At 36.3% G+C, this 26,002-nt stretch overlaps 1 protein-coding gene across 2 annotated transcripts; it reads left to right on the top strand.

Annotated features, from left to right (window-relative positions):
• Window positions 1-1,989: 1,989 nt before the first annotated feature.
• Window positions 1,990-25,957, top strand: LOC133522909 (PI-PLC X domain-containing protein 3). 2 transcript variants are annotated; one of them, XM_061858386.1, is made up of 8 exons: window positions 2,033-2,121; window positions 8,036-8,116; window positions 10,974-11,122; window positions 14,751-15,001; window positions 16,640-16,849; window positions 21,672-21,759; window positions 22,753-22,987; window positions 25,254-25,957. In XM_061858386.1, exons 1-8 carry the CDS (start codon window positions 2,058-2,060, stop codon window positions 25,613-25,615), a joined length of 1,440 nt encoding a protein of 479 aa, XP_061714370.1. In that variant the 5' UTR covers window positions 2,033-2,057; the 3' UTR covers window positions 25,616-25,957. The 2 variants fall into 2 exon arrangements, with proteins under 2 accessions (XP_061714371.1, XP_061714370.1); XM_061858387.1 differs by lacking the exon at window positions 8,036-8,116 and having other exon boundaries at window positions 1,990-2,121.
• The last annotated feature ends 45 nt before the right edge of the window (window positions 25,958-26,002 follow it).

The raw sequence follows: 26,002 nt of genomic DNA, 5'->3' as shown, positions 1-26,002 counted from the left end.
GTACTTGCAGTTTTTTACTGAGCCTTTTTGTTTCATAATCCAAATCCAATGTATTGTACAGCGTTCATTTTAATTGTACGGAGTAGACTGGAACACTGATTAAAATTCAAGATGAATTTGAAATAAATTCAAATTCAAAATCAGACCCTTAATTAAATTAAAGATGTTCATAATTTACTAAATACCGGTTTTCTGATAGGCTTGCGTGGGGATCCAACACGTAGAGTCCCCTTTGGAGACCTTTAATGTCATGTAGAACACATGCAGAAACCCGTTTACAGGCGCAACAATAGGACCGGTCGCATGGCATTGGGATTATTGTAAAAAAGTGAACACTGTAACGGTCTACGGATTGAAGTTGGGGTGGACAAATGAGACTGGGTTATTGCAAAGACGTCCGGGCACCTGCCATAGCAATGTTTTCGCTAGTTATCGAGGCAGACGGTGACGCAGCTTTCTACCCAGTGGCTGATAACAGCCACTATGCCAACTCGCGTCTTATACATATTTCACTTCCGAGCCTGGAGCATACAGTTCTAACGACTCCTCTCTGGACGGCCAATGAAGGCAAGCCAGAGTTCAGAGTCCTGTTGGGGTCCACTCCGACGGACGAAGATACGCCGGTGACCCTGACCAACTCGGTCCGTGGGGTCGTTACTGCTCCCCAACAGCTTGCCACAAGCTGCCCTGCGGTTTATGTAGTATTATTAAGAATATACTTTGCACAAACATACCTATTAACAATGATTGATTTGATTGCAATTATTCATTAAGATAACACATTCCTGTATCAGTGATAGAACTGTAGGCAGGTAATTAATCGCTTTAATCGTTCTTAAAGCAGATGCATACAACGTAATCAATCCGTGCTTTAGTTAATTGCCCCTTTGTAATCGAACAAACGGACAGTCCGTAGCAAACATATTTTGTTCTGAAAGGATTACAAAATAGGTGATAAAATAATTGTCAAAATCGAACTACTCTGTAAAAAGTTATGCGTGGTCATACATTAAAAAAAATATGTACGCGTCGACTTGAGAACCTCCTTCATTTTTTTCGTCGGTTAAAAATATAATATGTATTCCAAGTGCGATAAGTAAGTATGAACAAATTAGTTTCCTGTCCAATTTAGATGCATTATTGGATTTTGATCGACGCCTCAGTTTGACATTCAGTTTCCTTCGATACAACGATTTCCGTGCATTAAATAAATAGTATTTCACAAAATCAGAGTCGCGGAGAGCCATTAAATAAGTAGGTAGCCAACAACAATATCTTAATGCCAACAGACCGGGATCACTCGAAACTTCAACTCGAAGTTTAAGTTAGCCGCAAACGTCACTAATCCCGCACGAGGCAGAGATTTAACGGTTGGTTGAATATCGTTTTGACTGAATGTTTAACTTCATCTTGATCTGAGGGATTCTTTAACAGCTCCTTTTTGTTTTTATTTACCTAGTAAGATAGCGCATGACCCTGAGTGACCAGATATCTTTCTATACAAAATATAATAAATGTAAAAGTTTAACGGATCTGGCAAAATTTGGCACTTCATACAGAACAGGAGACTTTAATCAAGGACGAGAATTATTTTATCACAGATTTTTTTTTAATATTCTAGCCATGGCAAGAATTGCAAGGGTTTGTCAATACGCATCCAGGTCGCGTGCTTTGCACAATGCTCAATCGGAAGTGTGGGAGCTGTCGGAAGCCCCTACACATACACTACCATCACCGCCCCTATTATCTAAAATTTCTACCACAATGCTTTCTATCACTCGCCTACTTGTGATGCATTGTAGTATACCTTGACGTTGCTACGCAATGTATGTTGCGAAAGAGGGGATGTCAGTGATAAGAACGCAAGCGCATGATGGTTGCATAATTCCAAGCGCTTGCTAACCGTGGATAAGTTCACCGCACACGGAACCAGCATACCAGTATACGCCGCATAATCTCTAGGTCACGTTACACTGGTGATTTAGAAAACCTAACTTGCTTGCGCCCGGGCAGCCAACAAGGCGAAGAGTTCAGTGGCGTGTTAGCCACCGGCTGAGATGGCTGTGTCGTGGTACACCGTGATCGTGCTTGTAGCCACCGCATTAGGCGCCTCTATTGGCCGTGAGTTCCATTTGTTTTCATAATCGTTACGTGTTTGCGAATGCGAAATGTGGCCGTAATTCTTTTTTTCATAGCTTCGGTTGATCAGTGTTTGATTGTGTGGTCTTGTAACTGAAACGACGAATGCAACAAGCAACATAATTTAAAACAGTTGTCACTGTCACTCAGCTCCTAGTTGCAAAGGTCTGTTTGCAAAAATAAAATAATTAATATGGTTCACGTATGGATATGGAAGGACTATAAAGAGTCAATTTTATGACAGATACATACATTTTTCTACTGCATTTGGTATCAGTCTAGATAATATTTCAAGTCAACAGGCGGTACCCTGTATTCATGAGTATTTAGCATACAATTAGCATAAAATTTTACGCGCGTTTTGTTGCGGCTTAATTGCATGATGCCTTATTCATTAATCTGACTAAATCCCAATTTGACTTTGTTCTAATATTCGAAAATAGAAATCCAAGCCTGTTAATTTTATAATACCAACCTATAATGAATCTAAGAAGGATTTAAATTGTAAAATTTGGCAAAATGAAGACAGAAGCTAATTGACCAATCTAGTCCAAGCAGTTCTTGGAATTAAAGAATTACTTAAGTTATTTTGAAATTCAGACGTTCTGGCATATTAAAGACTTGCAAAAGTTATTATGAGGCAAAGTGATAATATAGGTAGAACCCCTATTGTTTAATAAAATAAAAAAGTATCTACTTACTGCACGCAAATATGTAGGTAAGCTTTGAAATTCTGAATTCTATTGACAGTCTTGACCTAGGAATTGTGCAAACAAATGACACAAAGATGAAGTATGACATAATATATGTATTCTATTTTCAGAGTTCTCAATTACTTAAACACTTTTTGAAGTCGGTGTATTACCTATCAAATGGCATCTCGTGACATCGCGCAAGTTTTGCCTATTTTGTGATATTTGGGTGGCGTCGCGAATTTTACACTCCGCCATCGTGTTTAACAATCGCAAGTAACATTAAAAAAACATTTGAGACTGAAAAGAATCACGCGAGATAAGGCCAACACCGATTTACATATTCAGCTACAAATCTACGAGTATGGTTTATCCCTAAAAGAAAGGGATTTAAAAATGATCTAATTACACAAACGTTCCATCAGCAAAATACCTACCTAATCTGGATCTTAGTAAACTAGTTTTTTAATAAAGCAGTCTAAGCTAAAACTGAAATTTCCAGTCTATACATATAAGGTCACAAATGGTTTCAATAACCGAAAGTGGTAGTTAATTATTATTAAATTTGGCATCTCAATTATTATGGTGATCTGCATATTGTCTGTTACGAATTATGGTTGAACACCAAATGTGTTAAATAGGGAATAATCGTAAAAGTTTTAGCCACGAGCAAGAGGACACTTATTATTTTAGAATATCACGTATAATCAGCATTCCGTTCACTGCGTATAATATACTCTACATATATATATATATATATATATATATATATATATATATATATATATATATATAAAGTTTTATTTTTTGCCACAAAGATCGTGATCATCGCTTTTAGTTTCATGACACACATCGCGCGAATACTCATACTTATTCATTCCTTTAACCCTCCTAAAAACCATTTAACTGCTTCCATATCCTTGTTATATAAACACTACATGACAGAACACTTTAGAAACAATTAACAACACCAAATCTTTCATAACACTGCCGTAACGGGTACACACTCGTAGGAAGTGTGCGTGCAGACTCAAAAACAGAGCCTACTTCATCCCAAACACAAGTGGAATTATGTATATTCGAGTAATGAACAGACATAGACCGTTTTGGTTCTGTAATGTGTAATGCATACGAGTATGATACGAGCATTGCCAACTAGCAATTATGTCATTAGAATCCGGGTTTTGTCACGCAGTCACAACTGTTAATTAACGTAAAGTGCCACGCTATACCTTTGGGAGGAATGAGACCTTTAATTTACCTCTATATAACTATTCGTATTAAAAACAGATCTTAGTTATTATTTCAACATAAAATCCACATTATACAAACTAAAAACAAAAAGTAAGAACTTAGTTACTCCGCTGGCTTAGCGACGAAATGGGTCTTAGACTCTTAGCCTCTGGTGAGAATTGGCCTTCAAAGCCCGTGTCAACATGATCCCTCCAGCGGCACTAGACTTGGGTCGATCGGATGAGCGTCCCACGTACCTTTAGGATCTTTTGGCCGCCCTATCTGCTGGCATCCTTTCGAGATGACCGAGTTATAGAGTCTTACTGACTTAATCTCTCCTATGATGTTCGGTTCGGACACTTCTAACTTAAGTAATTATTTTATATTATTTAGAACAAGTGAGTGTGTCAGCAGTATTTAATACTTTCGCTGTTTGTTGTAAGACGTTTGTCACGTACAGTTGTTGCGTTTGTCCCTCGAGCATGGAGTGGCGAGCAATGTCTGTTATTCTTGGAATGCGGTTATTAGGTTACAAATTGGGACAGGGTATCCCAACCAATGCACATACAGGGACAGTAGTGAGATAGAAAGGGGTGCGTGAAAACTTTTACTGACAAAGAAAATCAGCAGAATCGGCATTTTTTTTAAGGGTGTCCTTAGGACTTAAAAAATATTTCGCAGCTTCAAAACTTAGCTGACCCGCATATGGAGCACCGTCACGCATAATAACCGCAAATAAAAATGGAAAACTCATTTAATTACCATATTTTCCAACAAAAAAAAATCCTGATCCATATTGATTTTCCAAATGCGTTCGAGTGACAACGGGGATAATTCAATTCATAAACTTCATTCACAAACGCGCCCGGTATAATTATACTAGTAACGTGACTGATTTCTTACGAGGTTAGTGATAACTTTTTCTTTGTATACTCCGCAAGCTTCTCTTATAATGTATTCCGTCTGGGAATTTAATGTCAGTCAAGTTCAAATCGCTTTCCGTATCATTAAACTGGAGCGGCATTCCAAGTTTACAAATGAATATCTCATTTTGATGTCACCCGCAGTACAAAGTGTAAGTTATAACCATGAATAAAACCTATAGGTTTTGGGCATTAATACGACTGTTTTCTGGTAGGCATCGCAGTATTTGAGCCTTTATGCCTATCCGGGGCAGGATACTATAATATCCTACTAGTACACCAGTTTGGCTTGAATACCAATTCAAAAAACATTCTTGCATTATAGCTCTTTGACGTTATCAGATACGTCGTCGACGCCTTTCACATAGACTATCGAATATCTATATCGGATTAACTATAATGTGAAATGCCGGGTGAGGCAGCACACGCTATAACAAAAATAGTTATTAACTTTCCTGACCCCAATTTTCACATAATATAAACTATCAAATAATTATTATGGAACTCACAACCCTGTTTGGTCTACTGCCCTACAATCAATGGGTTTGACTTGGGTGTTTGGATGTTTGGGTCTTTAATTGGGTGGTTATATAATGCCATATATAAACATAAACAAAAAAGCCTTTGCATACCGTTGCTAAAAATATTTTTACCATACCTACTTATAATAAAAACGGTCTACTTGTGGACCGATATCTTATCGTATAAAGCGGCTTTAACGGAGAATGCTGCCACTCGATTTTTATTGACGTTAATTTTGAGGTCCTTCTTACAGACTTCCAGACGGTTTACGATTACGGGTAAATCCGGGCATCAGTCACAGACTCCGGAACCGGATATTCTTATTTTTTCAGTAAAATTTCCTGAATTTCCAGGAAATGTGATTCACTGCCAAAGTAGAAGTTCTATGTAGGATAAAAATGCATGGTTTATGGGTAAAAGTACGACTAACGATAAAAAGTCAGGAAAACCGCAAACGGCATTAGAAATACCTACCTAGGGGAAAACATATATTCTTCCTTAAAGTTTAGACTATCTATTTCCGCAAAAAAGAGGCAAGGTTTTCATTATTATAATAATAAAATAAACCGCTATTGGATTACATACCCTCGAATGGGCTAATTCCGGTCTATGTTTTTACTGCTACATATTTTGAAGCGACCAGGCGTCGATCAAAGACAACAAGACCAATGTTGAACGTTTTGTACCATGACCGTAACTGTTACATTACATAACACGTTCTGTTTTGTTTTCCTGCGTTCGTCACGTGCATTCTAATGTTTACGAGCAATACGCATCATCTTGCAACACGATAATTGGAACTGGGGTAACATTTGCATTTTAATTTAACGTCATATTGAAGCGGCTCTGCCGTGCACATGCTAAACCGCATCCGTAAAATCAATCCTGTGGCCCAATTTGACTCGAGAAAGTAACAGAGGGGAAGAAGCTCCACTTACTTTAACATGGTTATTTAAACATATTACAAAGAAATGGATCGCTAACCATATCACTGATGAGTGGCAACTTCACGACTGACTTGCCCAATTACACATTTCTGACGTGACATCACCACCAGTTACTTATAATATGGGTTTAATAACATTCATTCAGGACTTAAATGTTCGTTTCTCATTTCTATATACAGGCGCGGTACATAGATACCTATTTATCTTTATAAAAGTTAATAATCCAAGACTAATAGATTTCTCTGATAATCAAGGGTTTGAAGGAAAAGAAACCATCATTATATATATACCAACAGGTATATTTTGAGTAAAAGTTTAGACTAAGGCTCCAAACAACCAGTCCATTTATGATTTTCTTAGTATGTTTGGTGTTTACAAAATAGGTAAGTGCATGCTAAGATTGCTTAAATAGGTAATCTTTACAATTGGTTTGATAGGGATATATCATGTGGGTCACACTCCATACTCACGTATCAATTGGATCAGTATTGAAACTTGTTTGTTCCGGGGAAACAGGACAAAGGCTTTACCCGTAAAAGGCCTCATAAAAATGTGCTCTGCATTTGTCACACGCATTTAACTTCTAGTTAAATGGTGACCCATTATAATATGGACGTTTTAAGACTAAAGTTGTCACTCCTAAGGACAGTTAACAGCTTGTGCTCGTTGCAAGGTAACGATTGTATCTCACAAGTTAATAGGAAACTAACAAAACAAACAAACATTTATTTAGCAAATAGGCCACCTGGGCACTTTAACATGTCAAATTTTTACAATTATAAAAATAACAAAAGACAATTACAAATATGGAATCAATAAAATATTAGATACTTTATTAGAGATGTTTACAGTATCTAAATGTCGAATTACACAAATAACTATGATAAAAAATACAAGTGTCAGGGATAAAATATAATTAAAAAAAAAACGATCATTAAAATATCCCTAGAGATGTAAAGGGTCTCCTAGACTTTAATTAAAAAACATGAAATTAACAAACAGACAAGAACCGAATGAAGTGTCTCACGTTAATGCCACTCATAAGTAAAGTTACATACTTATAACATAGCATGTAGCCCATCTAAACTTAAACAGACCGGACTCCACAAACAGAAAGGAGTGCGTATAATGGTTCAATCAGAAAATTAGACTTTATAGCCCTTTACTTTGAGTCAACAGAAGAGACGTGTACCTAATTGCTATGTACGGTGTATCCAAACCAAACGCGCAAGCGACAAGATGCAGCCGATACTCTACTTTTTCAATTCCAATATCAACATTTCATGGGGAAATTATTTCGCTGACCTAAACATAAACACAAATTGGATGACTAGGTATTGTTTTATGAACAAAATAAATTGTTGTATTTACATTGATTGGTGGTAATGATTTAATGAAAATTATTGTTTCTTATCGGTGTTTTTCCGTTTGTTTGTGACATCTATTCAATACCAAATTATATGTTATAGATAAAACACATTTATTTTTCAATTATTTGTGTATTTGATTTACATTAATCTTTCATTATCATTGTGTGTATCATATATGTATATTTATTTACTCATCAAACCATTTTCAGTAAAGTTCATCCCATACCGCGTACCGTCGAATGAGCCCGTCATAAAGACTAGCCGCATCCTCAGGACGCTTAAACAAGTATGTACGTAAGTCTGTCTGCGGTATGTTGGGAACTCATCATTGGTGACGGTGGCACGTGGTGGTGTACCTAAATAACTAAATAATACGCTTCGGTATTTTGTGACAAAGTCGTAAAATGTCAATATGTTGACATAGTTATTGAGTTGAGTCCACATTCCTTATAAAATAATTTGTTATGTCTTATTTTTATCTTCTGGAAATTGAACCGCCCGTCGCCTAATCGTTAAAGTCAGTCAGTGTTATTCATTATTGACCATTTGGCTAAAAATATGCGACCTAGATAAATTATTAACAGACTAGCTAGTTTGTTGCCTACGATTTTGTTCGCGTAATTTTTTTTTATTTAACGACATTTATCATTGCCGCTATGCCCTCTATACATTGGCAAGTACCAAAAAAAGTTGTTTGCGATAGTAACTTTCAACAGTTTCAACTTTTCATCTTTTCTAATTATTGTATCTTTCTACGAAGTATCAAGTACCCTGACTTAATATTCGACTGTTCGTGACACTGAAATTACTTAATAAAATATCTTTTTGCGAAGATTAAAGTTCCTAGCTTAAATTAAAACTTGCACCATATACAAATTTTTATACTTTTTAACCCTCTTAGGGATTGATTTTTTCAAAATCGCTTCTTATATCTCGTACATATTGTAAAGGTAAATTGACCTGCCAATTTCAACTTTCTACCTTTGTAGTTTCGACTCTGTGTTGATGAGTCAATTAGTCAGTACATACGCATTTATATTCGCTCTTATCGATCGTAAGATCAGGCAGAAAATCATGTTCATGTGTAATGTTTTGACGGTAGTCACACCAATATATATAGGTAGGACAGGTTTGTTCGGTTGCTACAGATGCTCGAAGGGCAAACTGTCCAGAAATAGGGGCCCCGCTACTCGGGGCTCCGTTGACTCAGGGAACGAGACAAAGGTTTGCCTAGGCATAGGTATAACGTGAAAATCTAGATTAACCTTTCTAAGACCTTGATAACTGCGACTTTGACACAAAACGCTAAGAATGAATTTATATATAATGACACGACTGTTTTAAAAATATTGTGCCGGTTTTTTTTTTCGCTTACTCCAATTTAATCTTTACTAGGACCTGTAAGTATACATTATTTTGCCTAAGTGATAACAATATTTAATCCTCGCAGGGGTAATGTATTTTATCTACACAAATACGAGTATCATAAACCCTCTATGATGCCTTCAAAATTCGTAAATGATGGGCAACATTACGATAAACTGTTTTGTGGCAACAAATTTCTTATCTGTGATAATGTTGTTATTGCTTCATAACTACATCGAAATCGATTTGGTTATACATTCAAATGTGGAACATCTCTAAAAAAAAAACAATTCGTTTTGACCTCTATTCAAAAATCAGTCGAGATGCCTTTTTGTTCGAAATGAAATGTCAATTGCATAACAATTTTGACAAATCTCGCATGTTAGGTTGTATCGAATGATTATTAAAACACTCGTGTGATCCTATTAAGAAACTCACTCCGTTCGTTTCTTAAACCCACACTCGTGTATTTTAATGCCTTTCATTATATAGTAGTCACATAAACTACTATTATAGGTATGTAGGTAAACATAACAACATTTAGGTATACATATATATAGATCGTGTCATTAACGACGACGCGTTCCTTTACTCGTATTGTCATGTTGTCATATTGGATGACACGAGCTATAGTGACGTTTTTAACAAATTTGACTTTTCAAATAATCTTAGCCAATACAATGACAACTATAAATATTCTCATTCAACTACAAATAATTACATGTTGTTAGATACCTACACCTATCTTACATTAAACAATAATCTTAACGTCCAAGTAGGTATATGTACTATTGTAAAATAACATCTTTAATTAATTATATTTAAATCTAATTATAACTTAAAAACAATTAATTTGATTGAAGCGTTTAATTATAACTCAAGGTAAATTAATAAAGCCTACAGTTTCTCAGAACTCTCCCTGACTTGACGACGGAGTGTTTATAAATAGAGATAATGATACTCGTAATAAGCATGATTAAGGAAATAAATTAATATTATTACGATGTGGAATTGATGGCTTTGCGTAGCTAATAAATTACCGCAATAGGGAGCCGTTTATGACAACATGCGAGGTGTGTATTTAACATATTGACTCGCTAGCCGGGATTTTTTGGAATAAACTACGAGTAATAGTAACGTAAGACACAAAAAGTGAAATGTTTACGAAATTAATGTTTAAGAATATATTAAATGTATCTTTTAAGCTAAATATTATGTATTTATAAAAAGTTATCTGCAATATAATTGCTGCATAACGACCATGCTTTTTGTTATGTTACAATAAAATGTAAATATTTAATACCTTATGTTATACGTGACAAATGAATATCAGTAGCATTACTATTCGGTCAACTAAGCAATTAGATACAATATTTATGCAGAAAGTCAATGTTCGCAAGTTCAAGTTTTTTTTAACCTGACACACTCGGCAGTTGTTATATATTTTTTGTGCATATAGGTTTTAATTATAATGAATCAAATGTCATACCAGCTATAAAACATATTTATCGATACTTATAATGTTTTTACGTGTAGGTAACGTTTTGTGGCATAATAATTTTCAACCATAATGGTTTAAGGCATACTTACTTAGTCATTGATAGACGAAAAAAACCTTTTCCCTAATCTCTGTCTGAAGTAGGATCGGCAACGCGCATGTAACACATCTGGAGTTGCTGGCGTCCGTAGGCTACGGTGACTGCTTACCAGGCGGGTCGTATGCTTGTTTGCCACCGACGTGGTATAAAAAAAAGATATTCTAATATTGTGATATTTTGTCAGCTGAAAAGCAGGTGCTGGAGAAGTCAGCATGCGGGCGAGTGTGGGTGACGGTGCACTCACCGAACATCAATCAAGGCGACCGGGTCGTCCTCCAGGATGCCGTCGAGCTCAACTGGGACTTCACCAACTGCGACGCTGTACCAAAAAGTGTAATTATAATTTATTAAAGCCAACATGACTAGTACTTAATACCTATTTGATTCCACATTATTTTGTTTTGCGATTTTTTACAAGCGTTTATTTAACTTGCCCTGTTAGTATGTATACTGTATGTACCTACATATGTCTGTGTGGGTCAAATCTTGAAAGATAAATGTGTCCCATATCCCGGTTTCCGATTGAGCTGAAATTTTGCATACGCAAGCCGAGTGACAATGCAATATTATGGTACTATCGAGCTGGTCTGATGATGGGGACAGGAGGTGGCCATAGGAACCTTGTGATAGAACAATGCAACCTAATTCTGTTTTGAGTTTTTAGAATTGTGCAGATGAGTTTTAGATACCTGTAGGAAGAACAGTATAGTCAGCGATAAAAGCTTGTACCAAAAATGATATGAAGTTTGCGTTTATTAAAAAACAATATCAAAGATAGTTAATATTAAAAAAGTTATTATATTGGATCACCTAATCACAAGAATATAAAAAATAATATTTACTTTCTTCCTGTAAAATGAGTGCAGAATGATTGCTCACTTTATATTACTTTTATTCGCGTGCCCGATGGAACTAGACGCCAAGGACAGTCATAAATCCGAATAAACGCGGAGACTGTTGAGCTTGTTTAGATTATTCATTTTAATTAGATAATAAGTTTAAACGGTGTGGAGTTTATATCTAAAATAAGGACTCAGTATACGATAATTTATTTCCTCAAGGAATTGCACGAAATCATTATTGAAAAATAAATCAAAAACAATTTTATTATTAGTAGGTCAAAGACCGAAAAGCACAAGACTAAAAAGGAATTATCCGGTAGCATTTGCGAGTTAAAAGCAATTTTTTTTACTATCTATGATGAACATACCGACATAAGTATACGCACTGCCTCGTTCAAACGTAAATATTTCCTAATTCCCTTACATAAGTAGTATATCGGAGATGTTAAGTGACGCTAGCTGAAGATCGCTTTTTATTTACCACCGCGCATGTAGGTCACACTCTGTCATCTACAATTGTACTCCAACACCTTAGCACTCGTTACGAAACGTAATCACTGTGGAAGTGCCCAATCACACGGTTTACTCGACTAGTACACGTCGTCCATACTCGTACATTGCATGTTGGAAACAAATCACTAACGCTTTTTGCTGATCCAGTAATAACATGAAGTGATTTTGCAGAAATTTGCATAATTACACGAGAGTTCTAGATGATTTTAAATCAGAGTGATTACACGATCCATCGGTTATACTGTTTTGATTAGCGGAAATATTACGTTGTGATTAGTATCCCTCTAACTTTCTTTAATTGGCTATTTTGTGGAGAGTTGAATATTAAAACGAGTGTAACAGGGACGTGTAATGCATTAGTTAGGGTACAATCTTTCGCAACGCTGCGTCAGCATTTTGATGTGACGTCATTACGCAGGAGATCTTGACCACTAAACAGTTTTGGGGTTTCCGGCCGTTTTGGGGTCTCAGCCCATGCCCAACAACACTAAACATTGAAAACTCACAGAAATATATCTCGGACCGTTGTCTGTAATAAACTGCAAGACTTAAAATAAACTATGGTTAATCATGAATTAATAATAACAAAAGGAATACTTCTTATAATATCTCGGGATGAATGCTAATCTGTTGGGTATTTATTATACAGGCTAATCTCTGGGTAACAAATGTCTATTTCTGAAACTTAAAGACACGTGGGCTGTAAGACTGATAAGTTTTATACAAATACACTTACCTAAGCAGATGAATCTGGTTCGATCCATTTTACCTCTCTCCCCAGATGTACCTATATCCGATGCCACCACTAGACAATAACAGAATTTGCAAGAATGCCTCTTATCCATTTGTTTTCGAATACACAAAGGATAAGATTACCATTGTCATAAGAAGAATGCGTATATGGAAAGAGTTCTGAAAATAGATATCGTAGATACATAATTTATGTAATATAAGTATAGTAATACTTAACGCATATTTACACAAAAATCTGTGACACACAGAAAGTGGGTAAACATTAAATATGTGATCTTTTTGTCTACTTACCCTTTTTTCTACCCACGTTAATTAGGCCTTATCAAAGTTATAAGACCCGGTACATAACCCCAACGCAATTCCGCGATTCTGATTATGTACATATGTAGGTACCTATGTTTTTGTTATTGACAGCAAATCGCGGTTATTTTTTACTTGCTAAGTACTTACAGAAAACAAGCTTTTATATTTTTGTATTTAGGTTTCCCAACAGGTGCGATATATAAACTTATTAATTACAGGTTATAAAATAATATTGCTTGAGTATCCACCCAATTGCAGGCAAACACGGCATGTATGTAAAAGTTATTGCTTAAGTACGTAATTTTTAGGGTTCCGTAGTCAACTAGGAACCCTAACAGTTTCGCCATGTCCGTCTGTCTGTCTGTCTGTCTGTCCGAGGCTTTGCTCCGTGGTCGTTAGTGCTAGAAAGCTGAAATTCGGCATGGATATATAAATCAATAAAGCCGACAAATTCGTACAATAAAATCTATTTTTTTTTTGAGGGTGCCTACACGTAAAGTGGGGGTGATTTTTTTTTGCTTCAACCCTACAGTGTGGGGTATCGTTGAAAAGGTCTTTCAAAACTATTAGGGGTCTTAAACAAACATTTTTTGATAAAGTGAATATATTATGAACCATAGGTCAAAAAATTATGAAAAAAATCGTGGAAGTAGAGCTTAAGAAAGACATTAAATGAAAACTATAGCGGACATGATCAGTTTAGCTGTTTTTGAGTTATCGCAAAAAGTTTCCCCTTCATAGTAAAAAGACTTACTTTACCTAATTAGGTACTGAATATGCAAATTTTCCTATTTGTTTAACTCGCGTGAAAGGTACCGTTTCATCCCTTGGTTAACAATTTACTATACTTTAAGCTCCAGTTTAGCTTATTGTGACGGAAGAGTAACTACGGAACCCTACACTGAGCGTGGCCCGACATGCTCTTGGCCGGTTTTTTTTATTCTATATACTTGTTATAACAAATCAATATTTAAAAAAAAAAACAAGTATATTATGTTCGCGTGCCCTATAACGGTTATTATGTTCACGCAGAGATCGCAATGTTGATTAACCGCCAAATAATCGCATATTTCCTAAAATGTAACAACTTTCGCACTTATACAACTAAATGTTGTGTGCATGTGGCTCTTGAGTTGAAAAGGCCATACAAAAGCTTTTATGGATGATATTTTTATTTAAAACTTAAAATAATTTCATGTAACTCACGAAGGCTACCACCCTTTGTTTGGTTTTTACAGTTAGCAGTTTGTTGTGTTGAATTCATTGGACTATTAAATCCACCATTTATCAGGATTTCAAAGGAGCTTTTTTGGTTTTGTTTTTTTTTGTCTTCTCAGATTTTTTTGTATTTATTGTAGTTTTACAGACATAGCTAAGTTTGTTTACGTATTCAAAACTACCGATGCAGAGTCTATTTCAATCAAAGTTTTCGCGACTAATCCTTACGTTGTAGGTATTTAATACCCAAATGTGAGACGACAATGACATTTGACCCGCACGGTTAAAACGCTCAAAGATTCTCTGTCTAATTTCATTTACATTGTCAACAGATCGGGCTGTTCGATGACAGACCAGGCTCCTGGAACAATGCCCTCCAAGTGTTCCCGATCGACGCGGAGCAGGGCTACGTCACCACCACCATATCCCTGGGAGAGCCGGCGCTGCCAGCCGGCTGGGACAAGGGCCCGGGGCTGAAGGGACCCCACTGTCTGTGGCCGTGGGCTGGGGCTGGTGATGGTAGTGCGTCAATCACATCTTACAACTGTCTGAAGATACAGCCATCTTGGATGGAAGATAACCCGTAAGTTACATAACTAGTATTACATTTTTACACAAATTTAAGAAATTGTAAATTTACCTCTGCTCTTCTCTCGAGCAATAAATAAATATTATAGGACATTATTACACAAATTGTCTAAGTCCCACAGTAAGCTCAATAAGGCTTGTGTAGTAGGTACCTAGACAACGATATATATTATATTATAATTATAAATACTTAAATACATAGAAACACCCATGACTCAGAAACAAATATCCGTGTTCATCATACAAATATATGCTCTTACCAGGATTTGAACCCGGGACCATCGGCTTCATAGGCAGGGTCACTACCCACTAGGCCAGACCGGTCGTCAAAGCAATGAATGACAATGCCCTCAATTTTACGTTTTCGGGGGAAAATCCAACGGGTCCGCTACCAGTGCTACCTGTCTGAAGGACACTCAGGGTGAAGATACAGGAGTCCTACTCGCGCTTTGTCACTCATCATTCGTCCGATTTAGCGAAGTGCCTTGTCCCCCCTATGTAACCCCTCGCGACCCCAATGACCCTCTTTATACCCTTTTATGATCGGCGGAGGACCATAAACTCGTTCTGCTCCGGAACTCGACGGAGGAGTTTATTACATAACCTACCTATCCTTTGGCTTGGTGAGTACTGTTTGCACACAATCATGGACAAAAAAGCCAGAGGTAGTCAATCAGTTTTGTGTTGTAAACGGATCCCAGAAACAAGAAATAGTCATCTTTTTATGGTTGGATAGTAAACATTATACTTAATACGTAATTCTTACCTACATAGGTAATATTATACTAGTCATATATTATATACATAAATAATTACAGCAGGTAGGTTGTCTATTTAGACATAAATTCGGCTGCGGGTTGGTGGTATGTATAATTTGGTTGTTCTTATTTTTAGCGAACTGCGTTTCATTTTTGGTCGATAGGTATGATTAAGTACTTATATTATTTCACGTAAAACATTATGTGCCAGCTTAGAGCACTATTTGGTTGAGTTCGCGAAAACTGACGTCATTTCTGTGGAGACATTACAAAAGTTACTTTTATCATATAACTTTTAAGAAGTACATGTTTTTTTGCATCGTTAGCCTGTCCGTTTTATAAAATCCCCAGTTAAGATTACTCATAGAAAAGAAAGTTTTTGCCACAGTTAGTAGTTAGGTAATTATAATAAGATAGAATCCGTGGGTATACTGAAAACCTTTTTATTACAATTTTAAAAATAATCGACTTCAAAACGAGGTAAAATAAAATATTTATGCCTTTTATATGTGCAACCAAATTATATATTTGAACTGGTGCTAAGCCAAATCTTAAAAGTGTCACACATTGTCGAACCGAAAGCCGACCTAATGGTGGTGTGGTTTGATAAGAAAGAAAGAAGGCTATCAATTATTTGTATGGGGTATTTATTAACCGTTATTGTAACTACTTGGCTTCGCATAAATGACTTTAAACATATCAACTGCTAGCATATAAAACATTCAATTTATCTTTTTTGATGTCGGCTTCTGTTTAAGGTTTTATTTTTCCATTTTTAATGTTAAGTTTTTGTTATGAGTGTTAAATAACGGACTTTCTGAGCTAACTTAATAAAAAACGGTCAAATTGATGACCTCCTTCCATCGTTGTTCCAGCGAAATCAACAAGCTACGTATTGGTGAGCTAGCGCTAGCTGGCACCCACAACGCAGGCGCCTGGCGTTTCGACACGGAAATCAGCACCGTGTCACGGGACAGCTTCGTTTTGTGCCAGGACCGTTCTATCTGGGCACAGCTCGTCCACGGCATCAGATACTTCGACTTCAGAGTCGCGTACTATGACTTCTACCCTAATGAGGATGATAGGTAATAAATAATAATAATAATAAATAAATATTATAAGACATTATTACACAAATTGACTAAGTCCCACAGTAAGCTCAATAAGGCTTGTGTTGAGGGTACTTAGGCAACGATATATATAATATATAAATATTTATAAATACTTAAATTCATGACCAATTAGTTAGCTGAACGGAATTGTATTTATTGACAATAACAATATACATAATGGATATATACAGATGATTACTATAACTAACGTGACTAACTCGGAAAAAGTAAAATATTTTTTTTAAGCGAAACATATTTGGCCTTCGTATGCAGGATTGCATGCGGCCGACTTGGACGACCTACCCGTAAAATATCTATATTTTTTCGCCCAAAAAGATTTTCTTCCTAATCAGTACTTGATCAGTACACAATACCGAATATGCTTAAACGGATCCCCACTATTTTTGTTACACCTTTTATGTTAATAGTGACAAAATGCTTTTGTTAAAATCAAGTTTCGGGCCTCGAAAGTCCACCGGGTCATTGTCAAATACTTGTAAAACCATGAAATTTTCTGATTATGACAATTTTCTCTATTAAAAACTCATGTTACGGCAAAAGTCACTGAAAATTTGTGATCAGACTAAATTTCCATCAAAATGAGTCTTGAGATATATTTTCCCGTTAAACTGTTTATGATTTGTTAGTTGTGAGTTTACGACAAAGGTATAGGACTCTTTCACAATATTCATAATTGGTCTTATGAACTAAATCGATCGTATAAAATGATTGTGGTAACCCCTCTGCCAACTTCTGCAACAATATATATATTAAAATGTAGTTTCCGGCCGGGCGAACTACTTAAATGTAATCGGCCGTATGTGGTCGGGACGCGGGACCAATGAGCTCGTTGTGTTAGACCACTAAGTCACCATCGTCTACTGGCTGACCTATCGTAAACCTTAGTGCAACGAAATAAGGTGTAGCATCTGGCAGTTAAGAGTATCTGAAAGTACCTACAACCTACAGACGATGTCTTATTATTAATAATTCTCCACCTGGCATAATTACAATAAGGCGATACGTATATTTTTTATCTCTGATAACATCGATTTTATTAGGTACATTATCAATATCACATTCCGTTATAATGTAATTAATAGCCCTAACTAGGGGGCAAGTAGGTGATGTTTTTGTATGACGAGATATTTTCTTTACAATGCTACCACATCGTCATTATGGTTAATACGTTTAACTATCTTTGCTCTAAGTATCGAGTAAAAATGTATTTGTTCAAATTGACTTTGAGGCAGCTTCTTCTTATCTAAGATATTTATTGTTTGTGGTCCTAATCGTTTTTGGGCTTCAGGTACCAACCTACCTAGCAAAATCAAAGATTGATAAGATTCGAGTAGACATTAACGCCCATTAAATATATTGTTCCTGGTATGAGCTACCGACATAAGTATACGTGATAGATAAACATAAGTACAGTTACTACTTATTTCCATTTCCACAGTCATCTTGCAGCGGATACAGAGTGACTTGCACAAGTCACAACGTCACGCCCTGTGAGTTTGTTGGTACCCGTAGCCAGTCAACGGTTGAAAATGTTACAACGATTGCTCCGATGCCTAATCCCAATCAATGTTAAAATGAACTTGATTTAAATTATTGAACCAGGCGTTATTTCCGGAAGGGCAGAAATCCATATTAAATAAAACAATTGCGTGGCGAATCTGCGATCTAAATGACGGAAAAGAAAACGTAACATTATAGTTTGTTATTTATATTGAGATTTACCCATTTTAATCCAGGGCAAATGCCATGAAAAAAAGACAATATTTGCAAGAGTATACTCGAACCAAAACCTAAAAGACTAAAGTTTTAATACTTTATTTACAATAACAATATACATAATGGATATATTCAGATGATTACTATAACTAGCTTATATCTAAAATAGGCCCTTGAAGCATTGTACCAAGGATGCTGGCGGCATTTCCTCGTTGTATCGCAATACTGATACGTTGTGCGAGAAAAAAGGCCAAATTTTCATTAAATTTCAGTTGTATATCGTTACCCTGCATACTCTATACTTTTAGAATAAAATAACTAATTTTAGTAAAACCCCGCGCGATTGTCACTTCCATCGCAAGTTTCGCGCGGCGGCGGTGCGCCACATGTGTTTAATAGGATTTGCTAATTTATTTTTCCGTCCAAACACGCTTAAACTTGTAATGCAGCTAATAAAAAAAATGTCTTTTGCATAGCATAAATATGTAGATTTTTTTTATTTATTAAAAATTAGCGTTATATCGCCAACAAACTGCAATTGCAGTTTGGCGAGGAATATAGCTGTAAGGCAATTTTTATGTATTTCATGATAATTAAATTAATAAATAAACAATAAGGACCTTTGAATAGGGATTTCGTTGTGCAGTGTCTTATGCGCCCGGTTTATTCCAGCCCGATTTGAACTTAAGATACGATATGGATTGGTTATGTCAGTGTCAAAAGTAAAGTTTTTGTTTGAAGAAACGTCACTTCTGACACAGCCATATCTAATCCTAAATTATCTGAACTATCTGTATCGTTTTAGCGGTTTATACGTCAAAGTCGCAAATAGCAGGCAAACAGATTTTTTTACCGTTTATATTATTAGTACGAATATTCTAGCGTCATTTTGCCACGGACAAATAAATATCTCCGAAACGACAGAAAAGCTTTATACACGGGATACAATCTCGCAGAACGAAGTTTTCCCTGTATTACGTTACATACACGAAGCCGATAAACATTAAACAGCGTTACGTGTAAACTGCGAGCAATCGGCTTCGCGTGGTTTCCTTGATTACAACTTGCATAACGCAAGCCTAATGTCTCAAACATGATTCCATGATATCGACGGAAAATCGGTCGGTCTGGAACGCAATTCGTCATTGTTTTCTGACTGTTTGTGACATCGTCTAACTTGTGACATAACCGTTGCATTATTCTGCGTAAACATTTTATGATTTTCACATTTACTAAAGCCTAATTTAGACATTTTCTAAATTTTAAGTAGCTACTGTGTCTTAGGCTAGAAGGGTGCTTCGTTTGCGAAGCTGTTTTTCTTATTTTATGATGATGGGCTTATATTAATTAATTTTACAATCTTAAAGTAATAAGCTTAATAATGTGAATAACGAGCTATTAATAGAAGTCAAACGGTATTAAGAAAAGACGCGTACCTACACCCAAGACCAAAAGTATGGAAACAAGGTTGTTTTCTTTAATATCTCATGTTTCTGTCTTTGTTTTATAATTGTAACCTAAAATTTACATTAAGCAACCACAAAAAGTTAAAAATACTCGCTAAATATAAAAACATCCTAAAATATAGTCAAAAATATTTAAAAAAATTGGGAATAAGTAACATAATTATACCCTTTTAATTGCTTTGAAAAATGTTGAACTGGCAAATATCATAGCCACATCTTGAGTAATTTACTTTTAAAATGTTTTCTTATTATATTTACCAATTTATATCTAATGAGTAGTATACATTACATCGCTTATAAAATCACACTTTTCTATTAAAATATAAGCTTGTTTCTATACTTCTGGCCGGGAGTGTACAAATCTGCATATTTTTAACGCTTTGGCTTTGATTTGACGTTAGGATGACAATTGGCTATTGAGAGTTATTCTAACCAAACGTATGCGGTAATATCGATATCGATCAAGTTTATCGGCTTCCAGCAAAACTAGTAATATAGATACTACATATTATAAAATGTGTTATCTACATCCAATCATATCATAACCTCCCTATAATATATTCAGAAACGATAAACTATCGGCCAATATTAACAAACCTGTATGGTGCAACGTAATTTTAACTTTATCGATAACCAAGACCGTAATTACATCCAAGAACACCTCTGAGAAACAAAGAAATTTGATTTGGATTTTGGCCTCTATTCTAATATCAGTCGAGGTGGTCGAGACGACGTTTTATTCGAAATGAAGAGACAGTTGCAAATAATTTTGACAAATTTCGCATGTTACTTGATATCGAACGTTATGTCAGGCGGCCCTGACTCTAGTTTGTCTCTGAAAAAAATAGGGATGCGTGACATGCGCGATAAAGTTTGCATTACCGCCATTTTTACGTTAAATTTGTTTGTATAAAGTTACTTTGTTTTGTTGAAGCTTATGATATGATATAGATAGACCAGTGTATGTAGCTATACATAATTAGGCATTAAAATACTCATGTGATCCTTTTATGAAACTCTCGTATATATATGCCTTTGATTATGAAGCAGTCACAAAAATACTATAACACATATTATTTTTTCGATACAAGCTATAAAATATTATTTATTTACAAGTACTTGGTAGTCATGGTGCTAAATCACAGTGTTGCGTGAGAATGATATGACAGCACTATTCCATAGACATAGATTTTTAGAACATTGCGGTTTTTGCCAATTATAAACGTAACGATCAAGCAAGCTACAAAAAGTACCCATATCCTTCCGTATACGAATATTATATTATATTATGAAATGAAATACTTTATTTCAGGCATCTAGTGGCCCATAGATAAAATACCTTAATACAATATGATGTGATGCCGCTGATTTCTATGGGACAGCAAAATTTTTGCATTGCAGTATGACCTCTAAAGTCACTACGCAGATTATGGCTGATGGTTAAATTTTCATCCCCGTTAGTGGTAAAGAGTGGGTCCCATGCATCCCGTCCACATGGCATATACACCACGCTGTATCACAAATTACTTTTTATGCATTTTGAAGTGTTTAATTTAGTGAAATGTTTTTGTTTAAAGACCATTTTTTTTCAGATATTGGTTGAACCATAACTTAATACGAGTCCGTCCATTAGTACCACTGCTCAAAGAAATCAGGGCGTTTTTGGATAGCACAAAAGAGGTAAAAATTGTTTGGTCTAATTTTGATCTGCGAATTTTTGGTGAGGACCCCGTTTGCCCGCACTATCAAATGTAGGCATGAAGAACTAGGCAATCAAGCGTCGATATAATGTGTTTAACACGGTGGGGGATGAAGGTAAGGTATTGTTTATTCTATTAGATTAAGAGAGAACTAACGGCCCGATTCGAACTTTAAAACACGTCAAATATTAGGTCTAGATACGATATGGATCGGATGTGTTAGCGACAAAAGTGACAAACAAAAATGTTTGAAGAATACTGAGATATCCAAACCATCTAGACCAAATATTTGACGTATCTTATAGTTCGAATCGGGCTGTAATTATTAGAACACAAAGCGTTTAGGGTACCCATTAATGTTCCATTTAAACTTTAATGGCCCACATTTAGATTTCTGGCCTCTGGCGATCCGTCGACCCTCGGGTGTATTTGTTTAAAAAGGGATCAAAGTATTAAATTGTATAGCGCAAACAGCCCTCTGACTTTAATGCTTTTAAAAATTCTTAAATGGGAAGTTCCTTTCATGTTCGCGTGTTTTGTAAATAAGGGATATCAATGCAATTTTGATTTTCATCATGTTAACCTAATTGAACAAATAAATAAAAATATTGAATGCCTTTTTTGACTACTATCTTTTACAGTTCGAAGTGTACAAGATCCCGAAACAAGAAAGCTTGTATCTATATACCTGCTATAGGAACTTAAATTAAACACTATAAAGCCTCTTGGCACATAGTTTCATAGGCAAAACTACCGAGTTAAGAATGACTCACGCTAGAACAGTCCGGGTCCGGGCCAAGGCTTCCTACACCTCGTTTTCTATGATGGGCGATCTAGGTGTTATAGCGTGAATCATCCTTTATAGACTAACGTATCCCTGAAATATCAAATCTTAATACATTAACGGGAATTTCATGACAAACGGTTGTTCATTTCAACTAATACATATTTCATTAATTAACTATTTCCGCAGATCGTGTTCCTCGACGCGCACCACTTCCCGATCGGCTTCTATGAGCCGGACGGGTCGCCCATCCGTGCCGTCCACCAGGGCTTGATCCAGCTGGTGCAGCGCGAGCTGGGGCCGCATGTGGCGTACGCGCGGGACTTCGGCACCGGCGCCGGCACCAGGGGACCCACTGTCCAGTCTCTGTTGGACGCTGACAAGCGACTACTTTTCAGCTACGTGGATAACGCCATTGTATCAGGTAAGAATTTGATTCAGCTTGTGCAGCGCGGGCTGATACCGCATGTGGCGTACGCGCGAGATTTCGCGACTGGTGCCGGTACAACGGGACCTACTGTCCAGTCTCTGTTGGACGCTGGCAAGCCTTTACTCTTAAGCTACGTGGATAACGCTATTTTGTCCGGCAAGGGTCTGATTAAGCTGGTGCTGCGGTAGTTCGGACCGCATGTCGTGTACGCGCGGGAATTTAGGACCAGCACCGGTACCAGGGGACCCACTGTCCGTCTGTATGGCGTCAACTGGAAACCAAAGTTAGACTGCAACTTTGTCCAGTACCTTAGTAATACTGATTACCTCCAGTTTTTTTAGCAACGCACCTAAAAATGCCATACATTGTAATGTAACACGTAGAATTAATCAGAAGGTATAATTACAAACTGCACTTAAGAGATAAGTATACTGTCTAAGTTATAATCATGTTCCCTCTAACATAAAAGTGAAAACACGTAAGGAGAGAATCACCACACATAGATTTTTCTCAGTTAATAGGTATATCTACATACTTAATGACTAATATCAGATTATTAATGCGGATTATACTTTATAAAATGTAGTCCCAATATTAATACAATACAGAAGGTAAATGCCGATTTTCTCAAATATATGAAACATTTCCCAAATATAAGTCATTTTACTCTGACACGCAAATCGCTCCAATATAATTTAATATGTATTATAAAAGTAATATCGTAGACCTAGCTCCCGGCTCAGTACAAATGTAAATATTGTTTCATTCAATTCAATTTTATGTATGTTTTACGTATACATATATATTATATAAGTACAATTAAATACCTACACTCATACGTTTTCTTATAAACAGATGACAGTAGTGGTTCAGCTAATGACTAATGACTGGCTTATAGTAGTACGTATCAGATAGCAAAAAATATAAAAAACCTATCTGAAAACATGTCATGTAATGAACATAAATAATTAATGTGATTGATGGCCCTTAATTGTCGCAAATAAATCGGTGAATTGAGCTAATGAGGGATTAAGTGTTTACGTACGACCGTACGTGATACGACCGATTATCGTACGATGATTGATTTATAGATACATACTCGTAACATCCACAGCAAAATTTTAAAGTTAATAAACTTCACACGTAATGTCCTTTTGAAGTTGTCTCTAACACTGAGGAAAACCTACCAAACTTGATAAATAGTGCACTTACATTTTATGGATCTATATATGCATATTTGTGCAGACATTTTGGCCGAATCACTATATTCTATTTTTGGTCCCATTGTCATTATAAAGTTCCATATGATGATCTTATTTTTTATGATTCTTCAATTGACACACTAACTTTGAATAACTTCATGTGATTATTGCCTTCTTACAAGCTAGTATGCTTGTTTTCTGGAGGGGAAGACAAATATATGATAAAGGAGATCATCGATTCTGGGTTCGGAGGAAAAACCATCTCGTATATGGTACAGACTATTACAGTAATTATATAATACACATTTAATTACGGAAAAAATATAATATTGGGTGAAAATTAAACGGGAATCAGAAATACAGAATAAATATACATTATATTATTCATCTTCAATTCATGCAAACTAACAAAAGCTATGCCATCGTTCACATCTATTTAGGACGTAGTTTAAGGTCATACCCGGGCCCATCTGGATTATAACTCTTGGTTTAGCCTTGGTGAAAAGGCAGCTTAAATGTTTACTTTACGAAATAGTGTGAATAGTATACGCATAGGTGTTTAAAAGTTTTTCTTTCCAGTTTTTATTTTCACTGCAGGCTTTCTCCACATTCCCGTTATATTTCGTGATTCTGTTTTAACCATCGTAATCTATAAATTCTAACGATCAATAAGTCGTTCGTTTCGATTCAAAACGCTCCAGTTTGTTCTGGGCCGAAGTGCCTATACAAAATCGACGATCTCTCACTACCTCCAACCCTGACAGACCTTTTTGCTTCGTTCAATTTCAAAACATTCCTAAGTAAACACACTTGTAGGTGTAGGTATTATTAACCTGTTTGTTTAGATTTCTTTATTCAGTTTTTAAAAATTACCTGTAATGTTTTATTATTAGTGGTATGATACGATTACTTAACTGTGATGAGATAGTTAGGTACAAGTAGGTATAGTTTTGACAATGATTGCAGGAAATAGTATGAATACTAATACTTGTAAGTATGAGTTTTACTATATTTCAGTCTCATTTTGCACTTATTTATTTACATGTTAACTGTTTCAGAAAACAATTGGCTATGGCCAATCCTACCTCACCTTTGGGCGAACACGAACAACCCGACCGAGCTATTCACGTATTTAGACCAGGCCATCGGCACCGTACACCAAAGCAACGCTCGGTCGCCCATGCACTCTGCCATGGCGCAGACCACGCCCACCGTGCTCGACATCCTATTCCTGCGAGGGTCACTCCGAGAAAACGCCGATGCGGTTAACCGCAACGTGACGCAGCGTCTACTGACGCGCTGGCGCCAAAACGCTAACATTGTGTCTAGTGACTTCTTCCTAGGCAATGATGTTGTCGATGTTTCAATAGCGATAAGCCTCGAACGAGGCCGAGCGATCAAGCAGAGCAGTCAGTTATGACGTCGCTCGCGACCATACTCCCGCCGCGGCGGTGTCCGTTTGAAAGCTCTGAAATCACTTGTACTTGTGCGAGTTGCGCACCGCTCGCCGTGGCTCCCGCAAGCAAGAATCCGCACCAAACCGCCTCACCTAAACTGGCCAATTTAAAACGTCGCCAGCTGATCAGAGATATCCGCTGCGCTAAGATCACTGCCCGACTTCTTAATATAGCGTCCATCGGACAATAGTGAGATAATTTTAGTTTTGTATAGTTAGGGCCAGAACTAGTCCTTAGGTATTGACGCTACTTATAAAGTAACGAATTTGTACATACATATATAAATATATTTTGTGCCAAATGAACTGACGATGATTCATTTTATTATCTACATAACGTTTGATGCGGCA

Source organism: Cydia pomonella, chromosome 11, assembly GCF_033807575.1.
Source record: "Cydia pomonella isolate Wapato2018A chromosome 11, ilCydPomo1, whole genome shotgun sequence".
In the NCBI taxonomy this organism is placed as follows: Eukaryota; Metazoa; Arthropoda; class Insecta; order Lepidoptera; family Tortricidae; genus Cydia; species Cydia pomonella.
The sequence above is the reverse complement of the archived record's forward strand: the minus strand, read 5'-3'. Positions and strand labels throughout refer to the sequence as shown.

Bases quoted from the DNA above. Each gene is read 5' to 3' on its own strand.
- LOC133522909 (XM_061858386.1), top strand. From the start codon at position 2,058: ATGGCTGTGTCGTGGTACACCGTGATCGTGCTTGTAGCCACCGCATTA. The intron at 15,002-16,639 runs GTAAGTTACATA...TCGTTGTTCCAG, and splicing joins TCTTGGATGGAAGATAACCC to CGAAATCAACAAGCTACGTA. The intron at 22,988-25,253 runs GTAAGAATTTGA...TAACTGTTTCAG, and splicing joins GGATAACGCCATTGTATCAG to AAAACAATTGGCTATGGCCA.